Source organism: Centruroides sculpturatus, unplaced genomic scaffold (genome assembly GCF_000671375.1).
Source record: "Centruroides sculpturatus isolate CEXI.00-Female unplaced genomic scaffold, Cexi_2.0 scaffold22, whole genome shotgun sequence".
NCBI classification, from domain to species: Eukaryota; Metazoa; Arthropoda; class Arachnida; order Scorpiones; family Buthidae; genus Centruroides; species Centruroides sculpturatus.
Window position 1 is genome coordinate 884,026 of NW_019384323.1, and position 19,562 is coordinate 903,587.

General features: G+C 33.2%; 1 protein-coding gene across 4 annotated transcripts in view; it reads left to right on the top strand.

Annotated features, from left to right (window-relative positions):
* The window catches only part of LOC111626254 (guanine nucleotide-binding protein G(q) subunit alpha), an 82,593-nt gene that overhangs the window by 31,385 nt on the left and 31,646 nt on the right, over positions 1-19,562 (top strand). For all 4 annotated transcript variants that reach the window (XM_023369580.1, XM_023369585.1, XM_023369572.1 and 1 more), the window contains exon 5: positions 13,098-13,251. In XM_023369580.1, the coding sequence (XP_023225348.1) occupies positions 13,098-13,251 (154 nt within the window). The remainder of the gene's footprint in view (positions 1-13,097; positions 13,252-19,562) is intronic.

Sequence of the window (19,562 nt, forward strand, 5' to 3'; positions counted from 1 at the left end):
ATTAAAAAAAAAAAAAAAACCAGGTTTGTTCAAACAGAAGTTCCTGATGCATGCTCAATGTCATTTTACAATGCGAAGAATAACGTGCATGCCGGTTCTAAACCAGTTACAGTTAGGGACTAGGGACTTGCGTAGGAGTAACGTAAATAACCTAAATTAAGAAAGAACAGGTACAGATAACTTAGCTCTATTTGATACGTGTACGATCATACATGCAAAAAAAAGTCGACAGGGTTTTTTTTTTTTACTATTTCCGCCCTGTGGGCACTAAGAGGGCCTTTTATAGCAGGCCCATTATGGGTTCGGCCAGGCCCACAATGGGGCGACCGGATGGTGAGGGACGGGGCCCGACATATCCGAACGGACTATCACCCGAAAAATTCCTGGGGATTCCTTGACCCGTCCGGATTCGATCCTGGGTTTCCCAGAGCGGTAGGCTGCCACCTTGACCGGGCCATCCGGCCTCAAAGTCGACAGGTTGCGCGCCACAAGTCGGGGTAAACAGACTAACATGGCAGAGTTGCGGATGAGTTTCAATGAGTGTGAGTTCATTCACTGTTAAAATAGTGTAAATTTGTAAACATATTTGCAAGAACTTTGTTTCATCGCAATTTCACAATTTCTACGGAATTCCCTGGCTGTCCGGGTGAAAATCGAACAGGTAGTAACACTAGAAACAAAGAATGAACTGCATGCATCAATGAATCAAAATTCACATATTGCTAACATCGATTCAGGATCAATGTTTCAAAAACATTGGAAGGTCGATGCATCGACGAACAAAAACATCGATGTGTCGATGTCACATCGATGCATCGCACAGCACTAATTCAATTATACGCGCCATCAATGAACAAGTAGCACTATCGGTGTACTAGACCAGACTAGACGTTCGCGGTGCAACGGTTTATAACTTTGTTTAATTTCTTTTGATTTTAATTTGTAAATAAAATTTTATTTTTTATTAATCACGATCGCAAAAAGGCAAATGAAAAGCGACAGAAAACTAAAAAAATGACTAGAATTACAATGGAACTGATAAAAGATTGTTGAGAAATACGAAGGTGGCACACGTGTTCAAGATTTTAACTGTTGTTTACCGTATTCTGAGAACGATGATATGGACAATCATGAAAAATAAAGACATTATTAAATCTTCTAACGTTGCGAAAGGGGTTAAATCAATTTCTAAACAGAGATCGAAGACATTAGATCATGTCGAGAAATTGCTTTTGCTTTGGATAACTGAAAAACAGTGCTGGAGACAGCGTATCGGAAGTAATTATTTGCGAGAAAGCTAAAAAGATACACGCTGATCTTACGAAAAATCAAGCAGGAACTAGCCGGGAAAGCGAGATGTTTAAAGCCAGCCATTTTTTTACACGAGAACAGATTAATCAATTTTACATTACTTCTTATGGGAAAGGTTGGTTTGGTATACGTCCAATTCGGTATAAGTCCAAACATCGGGAACGGGTTAAGGCCGTATACCGAGGTTCCACTGTATTTATTTTTGCTTAGTACAGAGAGTACAGTAGCTTTTCATTCATGAGAGAAAGAATTTACTTAATACCTGAATATATAAAAAATTGAGAGACAAAGGTTAGCAGTTTGGACGTCAATCATCTGACAAATGAATCTTTCTTCTAATGATGATCTAATATTGGTAGTATAATGGTTGTTGACCATAGAGTTGGATTGGCAGCAAGTGGTGATGAATATGTACAACAGAGTTCCACACAGGTTGATCATTTTGTCCTTGGACTCTGACTTGAACTCTATCTTCTTGTCTTACATTTTATTCATAACTTTTGTCCAATGAATACTTTCTCTGTATTAATCTAAATTAGGGAAGAGGCTTGTCTCTTCTAATAGCAATGTGGTGTGCTGAATAACAGCATATGTCATTGTGATATCAAGGAGTTGAATGAAATATAGTAACAGATGCTCTGGGTAGTGTTCCTTTTAGAAGTTTGGTTTGATTTAAAGTGAAAAACAAATTAGATAACAGTAAATATTTTAGAACTCAGAATCTCAGAACTCGCCATCAGATAATGGTATTCAATGTTGTAAAGTACTGTATTTAGTTTGTTGCTCTACAACGAATTTTTCTTAAAGAGCCGGGACCTAACGGGTACTTTACGTGGGTTCACGTTTATTAGTTGCCAGGCCTGGACTTTTAGCGTGCACCGAAATAAATTAAGGACAAAGTTAGTCACAAAAAAAAATCTCAATCATAAATGTTTAATCAAGTCTAACAAATACTATGTACAAGATTTATAAACAAACAACAAATTTATTAAATAAAAAATCAAATCACAATCAACCCGACAAACTTAAGTCTTATTCTAACTTAGAACTATTCCCCTTGGAATTCCGACAAAACAAAATCCAATTCTTAACTTAGTTACAAATTCTCTTATAACTATCAATCCTAACCGTCACCTCAATTAATACTCGGAACCTTTTCTTCTACTCAAGACTTTCCTATTTTCAAATCTTTGATATTTGAAATCTCCTACTAGGAAACCTACTGAAACCTTCAATCTCCTACTAGGATTTCCTATTCGACACCTTGTTCACTGCTACCAGCAGACCAACGCTTTCGGTTCAGGAGCTCACCTCGTCTGTCTTCACTTGAGCTACTGTACTTATAGTCTGAGGTGACGTCACAGTTTCTAATTGAGACACTCCCCTCATTTACATATCTCCACGTAACATTCTTGTTTTCTCTTCGTTATCTGGTAGCTTATTTCTCGACAATATGTTGTTAACCTTTTACAGCATTTCTTTAACAATTAGCGGGATGTTTCGTTTTAAGGTTATACAAGTCCCTAAAAAGTCTATGGGGTGCCCCTCCTTCAGTGCGGACGTACAATTCTGCCGCTCGGGCGTGCACGTGAGTGCGAGTGCTAGCTATGGCGCTGTCGTTTCGTCGTCGGTGAGTTGGTTAATCTCTTATCTTCTCATTTTGAACATTAGGGTGATGGGTGAGGAAACCTTCGTCCTAACTAAACATAAGCCCCAAACAAAAATATAATAAAAGTAAAATAAAAATAAAGCTCGGACTTGGTTCCTTACAGTGTTGGTTAAAGCAATTTCAAGAGACTAATAGTGTTAAACACCAAACCAGAGACTGCATTTGCAGAAAGATGTTGATCAAATCCAGGAAGTATTTTTTGAAGCCCACAAAAGTCAACTGGATGAGTTTCTTTTCAGTTTGGTATATCACAAACAATTGCTTGGAATATTGCTTATTACTGCCTTTGTCTCAGTGCCAATAAACTGCAGATTATACAGGCTTTACCATTGGACAATAAACCCTGTCATTTTCAATTTGCACAAGACTTTTTGTCAAAAGTCAAAGCTGATGAAGAGGCTCAGCAGTGGCTGAATAGACACTATCACTAAACATGTAGTTAATCATGGGTTTGTGCCTCACCAATGGGCTGGCTGCATGGAGTTTTTCATCTTTTCTTGATGTTTGTAACATCTAAATAGGGCCATTTTTCCACAAAGTTTTTCTGGGAAGCATTCCCCCTTGTCCAGATTTCCCATATGTTACATTGCTGCATACAAACAATCTAATCCAATCAAAGTTGATGAAAATTATCTTTGGAAATAGAGTTTAGTGGTTAATTTTTGTTTCAGGGAGGAAAAATTGTTAACTGCAGATTATGAGAAGCAGAAAATCCTCTTGCCATTTGAGAAGTTAAAAGAGATTGTTTAAAGATGACACTCTGGTTTATTTTATCATGTTCAGAAGATTTTGGATCCTTTTATCTTTGCAGAAAAAACAGTGACAGTAGTGTCTGAAAGGCCACTACTGCAGCGACAGTTAGTTCTGTTCATTTGACTATTTTTTCTGAACTACTGTCATTATTTGTTTTGTAGACTTTGTTACAGCAATATCTGTTACTCCAGTTGGAAAATTATATGCCAAATGGATGTTCCAGCAAGATGGCGACACATTGCCAAATTGGGCTCATATTGTCCAAAAATTTCTCAACAAGCATTTTCCTGTGTTCTTTAGGTTTGTGGTGAACTGATTGTATGGCCTCTGTGCTCACCTCATACTACACCATTTGACTTCTTATGGGGATACAAGAAGCACATCATTTACAAAACACTTATGATTTCCCTTAATGAACCAAAGCTCAAAATTATTGTTGTGACAATTACAGTGTAAATTCTGGAGAACATTTGGAGGGAAATTGACAATTGTATATGCCTTGTGCTACATATAATAAAACTTTTTGAGTTATACTTTCATATTCTGTAAGTTTTATTTTGTTGTTTCTGGTTGGAAAATTATAGGGCACTGAAACCCTAATAATAAAGCTTACCACTCAGGAATCCAAGATTGAATCTGGGGTCCAGGTTTATTGATTGGTCAATAAACCTGAGAATTTTTTGTGGGTGGTCTGTTTCAGATATGCTAGGGCCCCATCTCTCGCCATCCAGACAACCATTGTGGACTAGCCAGGTCCAAAATAGGCCTGAAAAAAGGCTCTCTTAATACCAGGGCTGTGGAGTCGGAGTTGTGGAGTTTTGGTGTTTTTGTCAGAGTTGGAGTCGTCAAAAATTTTTCGACTCTGACTCCTTTTTATTTTACTTTCCCAACTTGTTATGTATATAAAACGGAAAAGTATTGGAATCATGTCAAATTTAATCTTCTGAATTTTTCTGCATAACTACACATTTGGAGACTCCTGAACCCGAAAAATGTCAAACAAAGGGGTAAAATTTGTGCGTGTGTGTGTGTTGGCATCTAGTTTTCTATTTTTTTTATTCTGTGTTCTGAGATATTAAACAATATCTCAGAATGGGTAAAGTTTAAGAAACAAAATTTGACATGGTAGCTTCTTTAAAAGGGCATTAATGCTATTAAATTTTGGTTCTTAATGAAAGGTTGACAGGGTAAAGACATAGAAGGGGTTGTGTGTCATATCTCCAGTGTGGTCAGACTTAATCAATATTTTACTTGTTATTGACGTTCACAATTTTTTTATAAAACTCTTCTCTACCCTCAAAATTAAGCTTTTTGTCATTTTGTAATAATACAGTAAAGCCTGGTTAATTAAGATTTTCTCGCCTGAGATGTTTTTTCTCTTAAGTTGTTCAAATTCTGCAGTATTGTCATTTTACCATAAGCAGTGGTGTCCCAGGCCCAAGGGAAAAATTTACATGGGTCTTGGGAATCATTGAAGAAAGTTGTGGAATGAAGTTTGGATTCCTGTGAATCCTGGACCTGGAAAATTTTATCCCATCATTCCACTCTCTTGTTGGTCCTGCTTATAAGACACTTGTTAAAAATTTTTGCATAAGATGTTCCCTTATGAGACGCTTCAAAGTATCAATTCCATAAAACAATTTATACCTGATTAAAATGATTATGTCAGTGACCAAATGGTGTTTTCCTCAGAAAATGTATGCACAGAAATTCTGTAGTCTCAATAGAAGGTCAGCTTGCCCTTCTATGGAGACTACAGGATTTCAAACAGGCTGAACAAAATCGTGCCTCACAGACACACATTCTAACATCCATACATACAGGGAAAAAAACCCAAATTTTTGCATATCTTGACATTTCAAGGTATCTTGAGTCCTTAAATGTAAAAATTTGGGGGTGCCTTTTTTTTACTGATTGCTACACTTTCCCTCTGTTATATATAACAGCCAGGAAAATAAAAGTTATCAAATACATATTTATATATTGACTATGTCATTACTTAGAGGAGTCTTTTAGCTTTGGAATAATAAAGTTTCTTCATTCTATCTTTATTTGAACTCTATATACTGAAGGTTTTATTCTGAGATCACATGATGACATCAGAATTCTCGGACCTATTTTCTTAACAAGTCTGCCTCTGGTTGAAGTCAGAGTTGGATAATAATGCAGAGTCAGAGTCGATAGATTTTTACACAACTCCACAGCCCTGCTTAATACCCATAGGGTGGAAAGAGTTCAAAAAGAACTCTGACAATAATTTAGAATCATGCTGTATATTCATGTTCCTACTAGGATATATTTGTGGTGTGTTCAGAGAAGGCATTATTACTGAAAGAACTGTATAGAAATGGTTTTCATGCTTCAAGGAAGAGAAATTTGACCTCACAGACTTTCCGTGTTCCAGCTGACCTGTTTAGTTCAATGAGGATCAATTGAATGAGCTCATCCACAAGGATCCATGCAGTCCACTAGAAAATTGGCCCAGCAAATGGGATGCTCTCATGATAAAGTCACCTGTCACCTTCACTCAACAAGAAAGATCCAAAAACTTGGTGCATGGGTGCCACATGCTCTGAACACACAAACAAATGCCAATGTTCCTCTAGGTCAGGTGAATGAGGAGGCCAATGAATGTCACTGAACCTGGAAATGAAGTAACCAGGGAAATGACAATGAATAATGTCAATTGATGCTCTAGCTGTGTGGGCCATTGTCCCATCCTGTTGAAACCACACACGTCTGATGGAAATATGTTTCCATCATATGCAAGGATGCGAAAACATATTTTCATCATATGTATATGAATGAGCAACTGTTTCTTCAGTTGATCATATGATAAAACACCTGGTGTTCTATCATCCTTCAACTGAAAAGACAATGCTAAGAGCTCACAACTTTCATGCTACCTGCCATACATCTGTCACTTCACCTGGTGGTGAGTTGTAGCCATTTCAAAAAACGTCCATCCTTTCTGCTCCACCCTGTACATATATAAATAATACAGTAACTATTAAAAATATATAGTAAAATAAAATAGAAAAAAACCAATAAAGTAGTATATGCTTATTATAAATAAATAGATATATAGAACTAAAACGAAACTTGATATAAATTAATAAATAAATCTTATAGCTTTCCATATCATATTAATAATGCTTTCTGTGCTCTTGACATTGCCTCAGAGTCTGCAATTGCTCACTTGTCCCTTTTGAGTTGCTTTGTAAATTTGCCAAGCTTCAGAATGTTTTATCTGCCTCTTCTGTATTTTATTTATTATTTTAGCTTGCTTTCATTTTAGCTAATATGATACAGAAGAATATATATAGTAAGATTTATTTATTTGTATATATAGTTTTATTTTAGATTGAAATTTATACTGTATGTCTATTCTTTTATATTAAATCTATACTATTTTCTTTTCTTGTATTTTATTTATAGTAAGTATAGATTATTTTATTGTTTTTCTTTTCTTTTATTTTACTATATATTTTTAATAGTTATTGTATGATTTATATGTATAATAGACATTCAGCATGAACATTTCAATTTGTGAACTTACATTCCAATGTGTTAATTTGCAAATTGAATTAATAAGTTCTACACTGATGGTGGTTGGTCTATATTTAAAATGTATTTTTCACCCTTAAAGAAGGTCATTAAAAATGAGTGAAAACATAAAAGTGTTGAATATAATTAAAATCATACTGCATTTATAGGTCTGTGTGATATTATTAGTACAGTAAGCAAAAGTTGTAAAGGAAAAATTGAGCTACAAAGAAACCACATAACACTACAATAAAAATATGTTGTGTGTTAATTTAAATAATATTTGGAAAAAACAAATGAATTTATCTGATAACCTAATATAATCGTTTGATGTTTTTGCGGCATGATAGCCTCAAAATAATTTCTCAAACTTTTCAGAGGATAATGATTATGATTTTTTATTGATCAGAAGTTTTCTTATATCTGTAAGAAAAAGTTCTCTGTGTCCAAAAACTTTAACCTTTTTGGACATGGAGAACTGTTATGACAGTATTGTTTATGTTATTTTTAATTGGCTTAATGAATTAGGATTTGTCCACTAATAACATTATATGACAAGATTTTTTCTGTCTTACTCAAAACTTGCCATTGCTTCTATTTAACTTGTATTCTATAGGTAGTTGCTAAGTATTCATTTGTGCATATTGTTTGTCATTCCGATATCTGATTACTTTTGCAACAGTTCTAATGACAATCTACTGTATGCATTGTTAATTTGCAAGGATTAATATGATAAACTAATGCTTGGAATCGGCATTGTTTTTCACTGCCTTAATGAAATACCCATGTGTGTACATCTTTCATTTTAGCATTTTCGACTCAGTAATCTGCACAAACTATGTTCACTAGCTCACAGTTATTCAGTATTTCATTACCATAAATATTTTTTAAGATATTTGTATGTTTCTTCCAGAGAGACATTCTTGGAAAAGGATTTAATTACAACTTGGTGTTTCTGATGGTTCTCAATAGACAGCAGTTTTGCTGTACAGTACATTACTGAAATAATTAAACATGCAGATGCCATGTGCAGTGGATGGAAAGTCGATGCTTTTTAGTGTTACCAGGAAATTTTAGATTAGTATATTTAAATTAACACTATTGTCTGACTGCTTTTGGAAAGGAAAAAATTTACTAAATATTCTTTATTATTATTATTATTAGTTTATTGCACTTTTCCCATTAAAAAATATTCAAAGTATAGAATATCTTTTCAATGATTTCATTGTTAAAGAATCAATGTAATAAAATATATCAACCAAATTAATTTTTCTGTTTTGATTTTCCACTAAGATGATTTTGTGACAATAAAACTCGTTTGTTAAAATACTTATTTTAAATCATATACAGTACAAAGTTTTTGATGATATTTTTAATATTGACATTGAAAATTTAATGAATTGTGCATATCTATGAAAATATTTTTGATTGATTGATTTATTTTCTAACTCTTGACTCAGTTTGTCTATGCAAATTTGAATACCTTATTTCTTCAATTCTAAGACTACAATGATTCTGAGATGCACTATAATTTTTTAAGATTTTTAATTTTGATTAATTTTAAGGTTTATTTTTTTTATGGAGAGAGAAATTTTAAAATAATGAATTTTACTAAATTTTATTTTTAACTTATTATTTTATATCTATTTTCACATTCTTCTTCATACGGAATAAATTTTCTTTTAATGCTACATAACTAACTTCAAAAAGATTTGTAATACAATCTAACTTGTTTATAACATCATCCATGGGACCGGAAATTTTTTGACATTATAACCAAGTGTCGTTATAAGCAAGGTCTATTATTACCATATGTATAAAAATGAAAACTGCATGTTTAAATCAACTTTATTTATGTTATTATGTGTAAGTTTACATCAATATAATTAAAAATTTCAAAAATTACCTTTTATAACAAATTTCTATTTGTTGTAAGTTTCAATAGTGGCAGAACTTCCGGTTTTGAGAATAATGTTGTGTGGCAGTATGCCATAATTTTGTATATACATGCTAATCGTAAGCCTGGTATTAATTATTTGATTTTGTGTTCTTTGTTTTCCTATTTCTCGATCTTTCGATTCTTCACTTCCTTATCAGGTGGGGGGAAACACTGTTCCAAGAACAAGATGAGAAGACAATAAAGGGTGAGCACCCCAAGGCATATGGGGTGAGGAGATAAGTCATTCTTGGTGAGGAGTCAAGAGCAAGCAGACAGCAAGTGAAGGGATCCGAATTGGCGTTACAAGAAACAAAAATACAACAAAGTGTCTGTACGATTGAAGGAAGGACTCAGTGTATTAAGATCAAGAAATAACATATCTATTGATTATTCAGGATTATTGATTGGAATTGAAGAACGATATAGCAACGGACTGGAATGCAGTTCTCCCCACTGGAAGGCATCAAAGAAATACGATATCCCGGGTACCCCCTATTCTTTCCTCTCTATACATCTAAATACACAGTGAAGCAATTAAATTCCGGGACTGAAGCTATATCTCAGCAACCAGTAGCGACATCTGTTTAAATTTTATATCATATGAAGTTTGAACAGATGTCGCTACTAACCTAAAACTTTTATTTAAATCGGTTGACATTTATCATTGTTTTTGATATTTTGTTTATCAGTTTATTTTGTTACATGTCGGCAAACAATAATGGAACAATGTGCTGTTATTAAATTTCACGCTAAATTTGGCACAAGTGCCACAGAAACGTTCAAAATGATGCAGAAAGTGTATGGAAGTGAGTGTTTATCACGGTCAAAGACTTTTGAGTGGCATAAGCGATTTTTGGAAGGCAGACAATCACTGGAGGACGACAAACGTGTGGGAAGGCCAATAACAATTCGAACAGCAGATTCAATTCAAAAAGTGCAAGAATTTGTATCCAACGATCGCAATGCGACACTGAGAATGATGGAACAGGCATTAAACATTAACAAAGAGACAATACGACAAATTCTTAAAGAAGATTTGGGCAAAACAAAGGTCTGTGCTAAATTTGTTTCATACACACTAACCCAAGACCAAAAATTGATGAGACTGGAACATTCCAGAGAGATTGTACGAGCAGCAAATAACAGCTCAACCTTCCTCAAATCAATTGTTACTGGTGACAAGACCTGGTGTTTTCAATATGACCCACAAACAAAACATCAAAGTTCCGAATGGAAGTCAAAATCATTACCTCAAGCCAAGAAAACATGAAAAGTTCCATCAAAAATCAAGATGATGATCATTGTTTTCTTCGATAGCAAAGGCATCATCCACCGTGAGTTTGTCCCACAGGGTCAAACAGTTACTGCTGCTTTCTACTTGGGAGTTTTACACTGATTAATGGGAAGAATTCGTCGAATTCGACCAGAATATCGCAATTCTGATGACTGGTGTTTGTTACACGATAATGCACCGAGTCACACGTCATTGATTGTTCGTCAATTTTTGGCACGAAATCAAGTCTGTGTGTTGAATCATTCGCCGTATTCCCCCGATTTAGCACCATGTGACTTCTCTTTATTTCCAAAAATGAAAATGAAGTTGAAAGGACGCATTTTTAATGATATTGAAACCATCCAAAGAGAGTCTACGCGCATATTAGAGGCAATACCGAAAATTGAGTTTGAGCAGGCATTTGAATCACTATTGAATCGCTGTAAAAAGTGTATTGAAGCAGGAGGAGAGTATTTTGAATAATTTAATAAAAAGATTTGAATAAAATTGTTTTGTTTCATTTTTATAAATATAGTCCCGGAATATAATTGCCGCACTGTGTATACATATTATTCTATCCTCCTTCTTTTTTTCTTATAGTTTGTAAGTTAGTTTTAAGTCTTAGTTATAGAATTTCTGGAAGTATCCCATTGTAATCCATTGTTGCGAAATGTGTCTCTATTGTATGTCGCCACATGTCTTGTGCCTTTGTTTTCTCATTATACTCGTGTGAGGTCCAGAGTTGGAATCTGAAACAAATACTGTACTACCACACAAAAAAGGTGAATGGTCGGCTTTATTGGTTTTTTGTCTGTAAATAAATTTTATATTTTGCTTTCTATTTGTACGTTCGTCCTTTAGGAGTCCATGCATATTCACATGTCTTAACAGTTGAATCAAAAGGCAACAAAAGATTAAACTAATGTATGCCAATTAAAAATAATTCAATTATTTCTTCATAAACTATTTGATATAATATGTTATATATATTGAAAATAATAGAATATTTAATGATTTAGCTAAAGTAATTTAAAATTGAGTTCATAATAACCAATCATCACGTCGTTTAAAAGTGTGGTGAAACTCACCCCACTGAAATCAGGTGGTGAAAGTACCACCCATAGTTGTTCTAGGAAATGAAATCTGACCCTAGGAATGAACATGTAGTATTTTCTTTGTTAAATAAAATTTGTAATTTAATTTTGTAAATCTGGGAGTGCTTTAAATATGACGTTAAAACGGGGTTTTATGTTGTTACAAGTGGGTTTTTTAACATTATCTAGTATAGTAAAACATGGGACCAATAAAAATTTGACATTATATTGGGATTGTAGTTGCATCCAATGATGTTATAACTGATTTAGACTGTATTTATTTATCCCAGATAATATAGTATTTCTCAATTAAAGGTTTAGTAAGCTCAGTGACAGGTTTATTGTGATCAATAGACACTGTATTCTTTTGAGTGAATTTCAAGCTTTCTAGTTGTGCCCTTTACATAAAGAATTGTTTAATCTTACATTTCCTTTTTTCAATGTCAGTCTTGCATATCATGCCAGAAAATCTTATACCAAGGTATCCATACTTTTTATTAGGAATATCTGTTTAAAAATGACTGAATTGTTTATATCATTACAAGTATTTGTAGTAATCAGTTTTACATTGTGATATCCTAAAGTTATTTAAATTTATATATATAAATGGATGTGTTTGTGCCTATATTTCACTCTGCAGCCAAAACTACACATCGCACATGAATGGTATTTGTGTGTGGTAGTAGCCCAAGTCTCCCGTCGTGCACTATGGTGGTTGCGTCTCGATAGCTATAAGGGTGTGAGAGATATGGGGTTTGAAAGTGGTTGACTTCGAAAATGTGTGACGCTTCAATGAGGATTTTTCTAGAAAATTCCAGAACCTAGAGGTGAAATTTGGTACACAGTTAGGGTATGTCATGAAAATGCACACTAAGAAGGGATTTTTCGAAATTCCCTGCGGGGGGAGAGCAATAAGTCTTAACTGAAAGAACGGCTTCTACTGTACTATTTTAGATGTGATTTTTTTGTTTTCAACTACCTTTAGTCTTCATTGAGTACTTAGGGGTATTAAATTGATAACATTTCAGACATTGTTATAAATATTTTTTATATATTTTGCTTTTTAACCAAATTTTCAAACTGTTTTAAATTCGAATTTCTTTTTTCATATTGGTTTGATTATAGAATGATTTTAAACATTCCAGAAAATCTATCAAATTAAAAACAGTTTTTTTGATTCTCAGCAATTCTCATCATTCTCAGCGGTAGGTGTTATATGACAATTACTATGGTTGTTGAAATATTGAATGTAAATAGGGTTTGCTTGCAAAATCCGCGCAAGCAAAGCCGCGGGTAACAGCTAGTTTTAAAATATAATCTTCATTTTTGCAGAATTATTTTGTAATAAAATTATTAAGAAATAACAAATTAATATTAATTGTGCTAATTCTGCATTGTGAATAAAATGATTTAGATATAAAATAATTAGTTTAATGAAATTTATAACAGAACTACAATGCTCTGAAAAATGTTAAATTTAAAATATCAAATCTTACAATTTGTTTTTTCTAGAACCGAATGGAAGAAAGTAAAGCTTTATTTAAAACAATAATTACATATCCCTGGTTCCAAAATTCTTCAGTTATTCTCTTCCTTAATAAAAAGGATCTTCTAGAAGAAAAAATAATGTATTCTCATCTTGTAGATTATTTCCCAGAATATGATGGTAAGTCTTAAATCATCATGAAATTTTTATTATTTTTTATATTTTTATTTTAAAATTTTTATGTATCTTTATCTGTAAATAAATACAATGATTTTTTTAATATAAAGAAATTTTTAAATGTAAATTAGTAGTTTTTCAAATATGCATAAGGCTGCAGTTAGTGGAATGACAGATAAAATTCCAGGGCTGTGGAGTCAGAGTCGTGAAATTTTGGTGTTTTAGTTGGAGTCGTCAAAAAATCCGCCAACTCCAACTCCTTTTTACTTACCGACATGTTATGTATATAAAATGGTAAAGTATTGGAATCATGTCATATTTGACCCTCCAAGTTTTTTTTTTTTTTTTTTTGCAAATCTACACGTTTGGAGACCCCGAACCTATCAAAGAAGTCAATAAAAGGGGAAAAATTCACGCGCATGTGTGTGTTGGCATCTAATTTGTTTAATTTCTTTATTTTCTGTTCTGAGATATTAAACAATATCTCAGAATGGGTAAAGTTTAAGAAACAAAATGTGGCGCTGTAGTTTGCGTAATACTATTAAATTCTGGTTCTTAATTAAAGGCCGACGAGGTGAAGACATAAAAGGGGTCATGTGTCATATCTCTTAATGAATATTTTACTCGTTATTAGCGTTCAAAATTTAAAATAATAAAATAAAACTCGTCTCTACTCTCAAAGTAAGCTTTTTTATCATTTTATAATAGTACAGTAAAACCCGTTAAGATGTTCTCGCTTAAGATGTTAGAATGTATATGGGAACATGATTTAGTTCAACCATTTTGACGCTTAATAACTAACTCCTGTGTCCTCATCTGACTCGATTCTGACCACAGAAATTATTAGGCTTCAAACAGGGTAAACGAAATTATGCCCCCCACACACAGTCTAACATCCACACATATAGAAAAAAAACTCGAATCTTTTGAACATCTCGAAAATTCAAGGTGTACCAAGTCCAAAATTTTGGGAAGAGTTCATTTTTTGACCAAGCGCTACTCTTTCCTTCTGTTATATATAACACTCAGAAAAGTAAAAATTATCAAATTATATTACTTAGAGGAGTCTTTTAGCATTTGAATAAAAAGTTTCTACGTTCTATCTTTATTAGGACTTTATTCATTGAATCTTTTATTCTGAGGTTATGTGATGACATCAGAATTTCCGGGTCTCTTTCAGTAACAAGTCCATCCCTGGTCGGAGTCAGATGGTAAGGAAAAGTCGGAGTTGGAGTCTGTAGATTTCTACGTGACTCCACAGCCCTGTAAAATTCACAAATTATATTTTATGCAGTACTACTAATTACTTCTTATAATTGCATTTCGTAAATAAAATATCATTATTTTGATTTTTTAACATAAAATATTGAAATAAAGTAATATCTTTAAATTAACAAGCTAAAATATTTAATATATTATAATAATCAAAATATCATTTTACATAGAAAAATTGAATTGGTAATAATATTTATAGTAGATACTTGATGAATTCATCATTTGCATCTCACCATTTTTCTTCTATTTTAAATTTGGGAGTTCTTCATAAAATAGCAAAATGATTTTATTAAAATGTTAGAACTATTAATAAAAAAAGAAAAAAAATAATTCATTATCTATTTTCAAAACTATTAAATATTTAAAATATTCAGCTACATAAATGCCAGCAAAAGCCACTATGAATTTTCTGTAGTTATTGTGGAAGTTATGTAAATTATGGACTTACAGATAAACCTATAAAACTTTTATGCACTTGAATAAACATTAATACAACACCACATATAGGTGTTAATTAGTACTTTGTCCACACAGAATTGCCAGTGTGTTGAATCTCAAAACCGATCAGCATGTTCATACCAATAATGTGGAATATACAGACAGTGTTTGCAATTTACTAATAAAGGATCTGTCTAAAAATTGTTCCTCTGTGACCAGGTTTCACAGTTGTGCAAAAAATGATTTGCACTTGCATCTAAAAATTACACTTGCTCTTCTGACTTTATGATCAGGCATACTGAAAAGGCCAAGCAAAGTTGTGTAGTGTGTTTGATGTGAATAATGAATTATTTTTAATAATTTAAAAAATTTTTATTAAAACATTTTAAGAAACATAAACACAATATTAATTTGCAGAATGAAAAATTCATATTATTCTTTTTTCTTTCAGAAAACTGAAGCTATTATCATAAATGTTTTAAACATACACTTAAGTTGAATTTGTAATGTACATTTTTATTCTGCATGTTAGGTTTATCTTCAATAAAAAGAAATTTAGATTTATAAATATCTTGTGATTTATTGATAGGTACAGTATGCAAGGTGTAAATATAATGTGTGAATCAGTCCTTATACTATTTTACTATATTGGTTTTAGTTTCATTTACAATTACTTAGTCAAGACCAGGAAAAATAATTGTATGTGGGCAGTTTTTTCAACCTGCAATGGTCCATAAAACAAAGACAAGTGTAAATAACAAAATGAATTTATTACTGAAAGTTCAGTACAAACATGGTTACTTTTCAACATAATCATCATGAAGATTGAGACATCTGTTATATCTGTGGACAAGCTTTCCAATACCCTCTTCATTGAATGTTGCCACCAGTGACTTGAGATGGGCCTTAACGTTGTTTTGAAGATTGTCATTAATCTCGAACCTCTGCCCTCCTAGCTACATTTTTAGTTCAGGAGAGAGGTGGAAGTCGCTCAGTGCTAAAACAGGGCTATACACTGGGTGTTTAAAAAGTTCCAGGAAGTCTTCACACCTGAAATGTGTGAAGACTTTCACCTCTTTCCTGCCTCTTTCCTGAACTGAAAATGTGGCTAGGAAGGCAGAAGTTCAGGACTAATGACGTTTTTTTTTTTACACTCGTCTTTGGTTTATGGACCATTGGAGGTTGAAAAAAACCACCCTCATATACACTGAGTGGCCAAAAAATTAGAGACACTCCTTATTTGAAAGTAAATCAGTCCGACAGTGATAAAGAATGACGTAACAATGCAGAGTAGCTTATATAAGGTATGCCCAGCTTCGGACAACGTAATTATCATGGAAGTTAATGTCAAAATGGGTAAGACAATAAGATTTAAGTGACTTTGAATGAGGGATGATCATCGGTGCAAGAAGACCTGGTGTCAGCATCTCTGAAACAACAAGTCTTTTGGGATTTTCTCGCCAACAGTATCTCAGGTGTTTAGAGAGTGGCAGTTGAGAAAAAAAACTTCAAGCGATAAGGACAGTTCTGGTCATTTTTGACCAGATCTGTCCTTGAAGGCTGGTGAACAAGATAGGTGAAAGGCAATTAGCATGCATAGTCTGATCATCCCTCGTTCAAAGTCACATAAATCTTTTGTCTTACCCATTTTGACATTAACTTCCATGATAATTATGTTGTGTGAAGCTGGGCATACCTTATATAAGCAACTCTGCATTGTTACATCATTCTTCATCAACAACACGATGACAAATTACAGCTGAATTTAATGCAGGTGCATCACAAAGCATATTCCAACGCACAACAAAACACACTTTGCAAAGGATGGGCTTTAGCAGCCGGAGACCATCAAGAGTGCCTTTGGTATCACAGAAAAATAGGAAAAGGTGCATGTTGTGGGCCCAGGAACAATGAAATTGGTCACTTGAGGACTGGAAAAAGTAGCATGGTCCAATGAATCTCGTTTCCTGCTCCATCATGCAGATGGCAGGATCAGAATTTGGCGCAAACAGCACAAATTCATGGACCCCTCCTGCCAATTGACAACTCTTCAGGCTGGTGACAGTGGAATTATGGTTTGGGAATGTTTTCCTGGAGTACACTGGGTCCCTTGATATTTGTGGACACATCTCTGAATAGAATAGCTTACCTCAACATTGTTGCCAATCATGTACACTCGTTTATGGCTGTATGTCCCCTGATGGAGATGGTCACTTTCAGCAGGACAATGCACCTTGTCACTGTGCTCAATTGGTCTCAAATTGGTTTAAGGTACATCAATCATAGTTTAACCTGCTTCCATGGTTATCTCAATCCTATGGAGCATTTGTGGGACAAAGTCGAAAGATAACTTCAAAGCTTGGAAACGCCACCATCCAATCTGACCCAACTTAGAGCTTTCATTATGTTAGCATGGGCCAATATTCCTCAGCATTGGTATCAGCAACTTGTTGAGTCCATACCAAGAAGAATATCAGCTGTGATCAGAGCTAAAGGTGGAACAACTCATTATTACAGGGTGTGTCTAATTTTTTGGCCACTCAGTGTATATTGTTTGATGAATGACGTGATGGATGAGTTATCAGGTTTCTGCTGTAATTGCATTCCATACAAGAATTTTATATAATACTAGCAGGTGGGCCCGGTGTTGCTCGGGCAAAAGTAACGATAACTAAGATAAAGATTATTACGTTACAGTCAACCTTACCCGTTTTCACAGAATGCAAGAATTGGGTCCCCTTGTTTCCAGACTAATTAGAGAATTTTTAGATGGGTCTAAAAATATGTTCGATTTCACAGAATGCAAGAATTGGGTCCCCTTGTTTCCAGACTAATTAGAGAATTTTTAGATGGTTCTAAAAATATGTTCGATTTCCCACAAAAACAAAAAAACTGCATCTGCGCCTGTAAATCTTGCATGTCACTTTCTCTTAACAATTCCATTGTTACTTAACACTTCCATTGTTGATGGAAGTGTTAAGCCTTAATCCTGTCTTTCTCCCCCTGGGGGGAATTTCGAAAAATCTCTTCTTAGTGTGCGTTTTCGTGATGTACTCTGTGTACCAAATTTCAACTTTCAACTCCTAACCGTTTGGGCTGTGCGCTTATTATTATTATTATGTGTTGGGTTTGGTGGGTTATACTCGGTACACACCGGTGATTATTATTATTATTATTATTATCAACCCGTCTCGATTATATTATAGATGTAGTAATTTTGATTGTAGTAATAATAATACATCACTTTAGTTTAGCCTTAAAACTTAAATTCAACATTTTATATGAAATTAATTAAAATAATTATGTAGAATTGCATTAGTGAACATATAAGTTATATATTTAATTTTTCATACAGATTTTAATAAATTAAAAAATTAGTGGGTCTAATAAGTGTAAATTCCAAAACTTGTTAAGATTAACAAATGTTAAAACATTTCACCATAAAATCGATGATAAATTGCTAAAATAAACTTTTCCATTAATTTGTATCATTTTTGTTTGAACTATATGTAATTTTCAGGCTACCAGTAATGTTTCTCTTTTTCAGACTACTTATTACAATGGATGACAAGTTTTAATACAGTGTTTTATCCTATAAATGTAATTATTTCATCATTTATTAGAAAAGATATAGACTATTTTAGACCATTTATTAGGGAACATTCAAAACATTTATATCAGCTTGACTAATACATCATTAATAACCAGAATAAGGGAGCATATATATGACATCTCAGAAATGAATTATAACTGCTCTGGCCCAATTTGCAAGCAAGACCAGGGTGTCTGTGTGTTGGGACCAGACACAGCTTCTACACACTTTGATATACAACAGTTTAGAATAACAGAAGCTATTGAAATTTGTAAAGCAGTACTCAAGGGAAGTTGTATTTATAGTAAAGATAATATTAACCTATTGCAAAGGTGACAAGCAATTATATGTTGTCACTGACTGTAGTGAACATTAACACAACATGTGTTACAATATTTAAAATTTTTCTCATCTTTCTCCAATTGTATTATTTAAAAAAAATTTTTTATTATGTAACTGGAAGTATTTCATCATTAAGTATGTCACATTTATGTTTTGAATTTGAATATTGTCACATGGCATATAGATCATTTTTAAAAAAGTTGTCTGAATAATACTATTCAAGTTATGGAAACATATAATAACCTGACAAAGATCTCTGAACGTAATCAAAAACATTTGTTTTTCCAATAAGTTTAGCTGCTGGAACCAATACTGAAGGTGTCTGTTAGTATTTGCAGATTGATGTGTATTTTAAGCATCTAAGTACTTGTGCAATAGTTTGACTGTCACAAAGTGGAAAAGGTATATTGGTGAAAAAAAATTATTCATGGAAGTATAAATGAAACTAAAGACTATTTAAAATTGTACCAGTATGTAGGTTTATTAATATTAGCAGATGTGTTTCAAAATTTTAGACTGTTAAGCTTAAAATATTACAGTCTTGGATCAGTATATTTTATAACTAATTTGGACTTAACATGGAATTATAGGTTAAAAATTACTAAAATTGAATTAGAATTATTTACTGATATTGATAAAAGCTTATTTACAAAAAAAAAAACAGAAT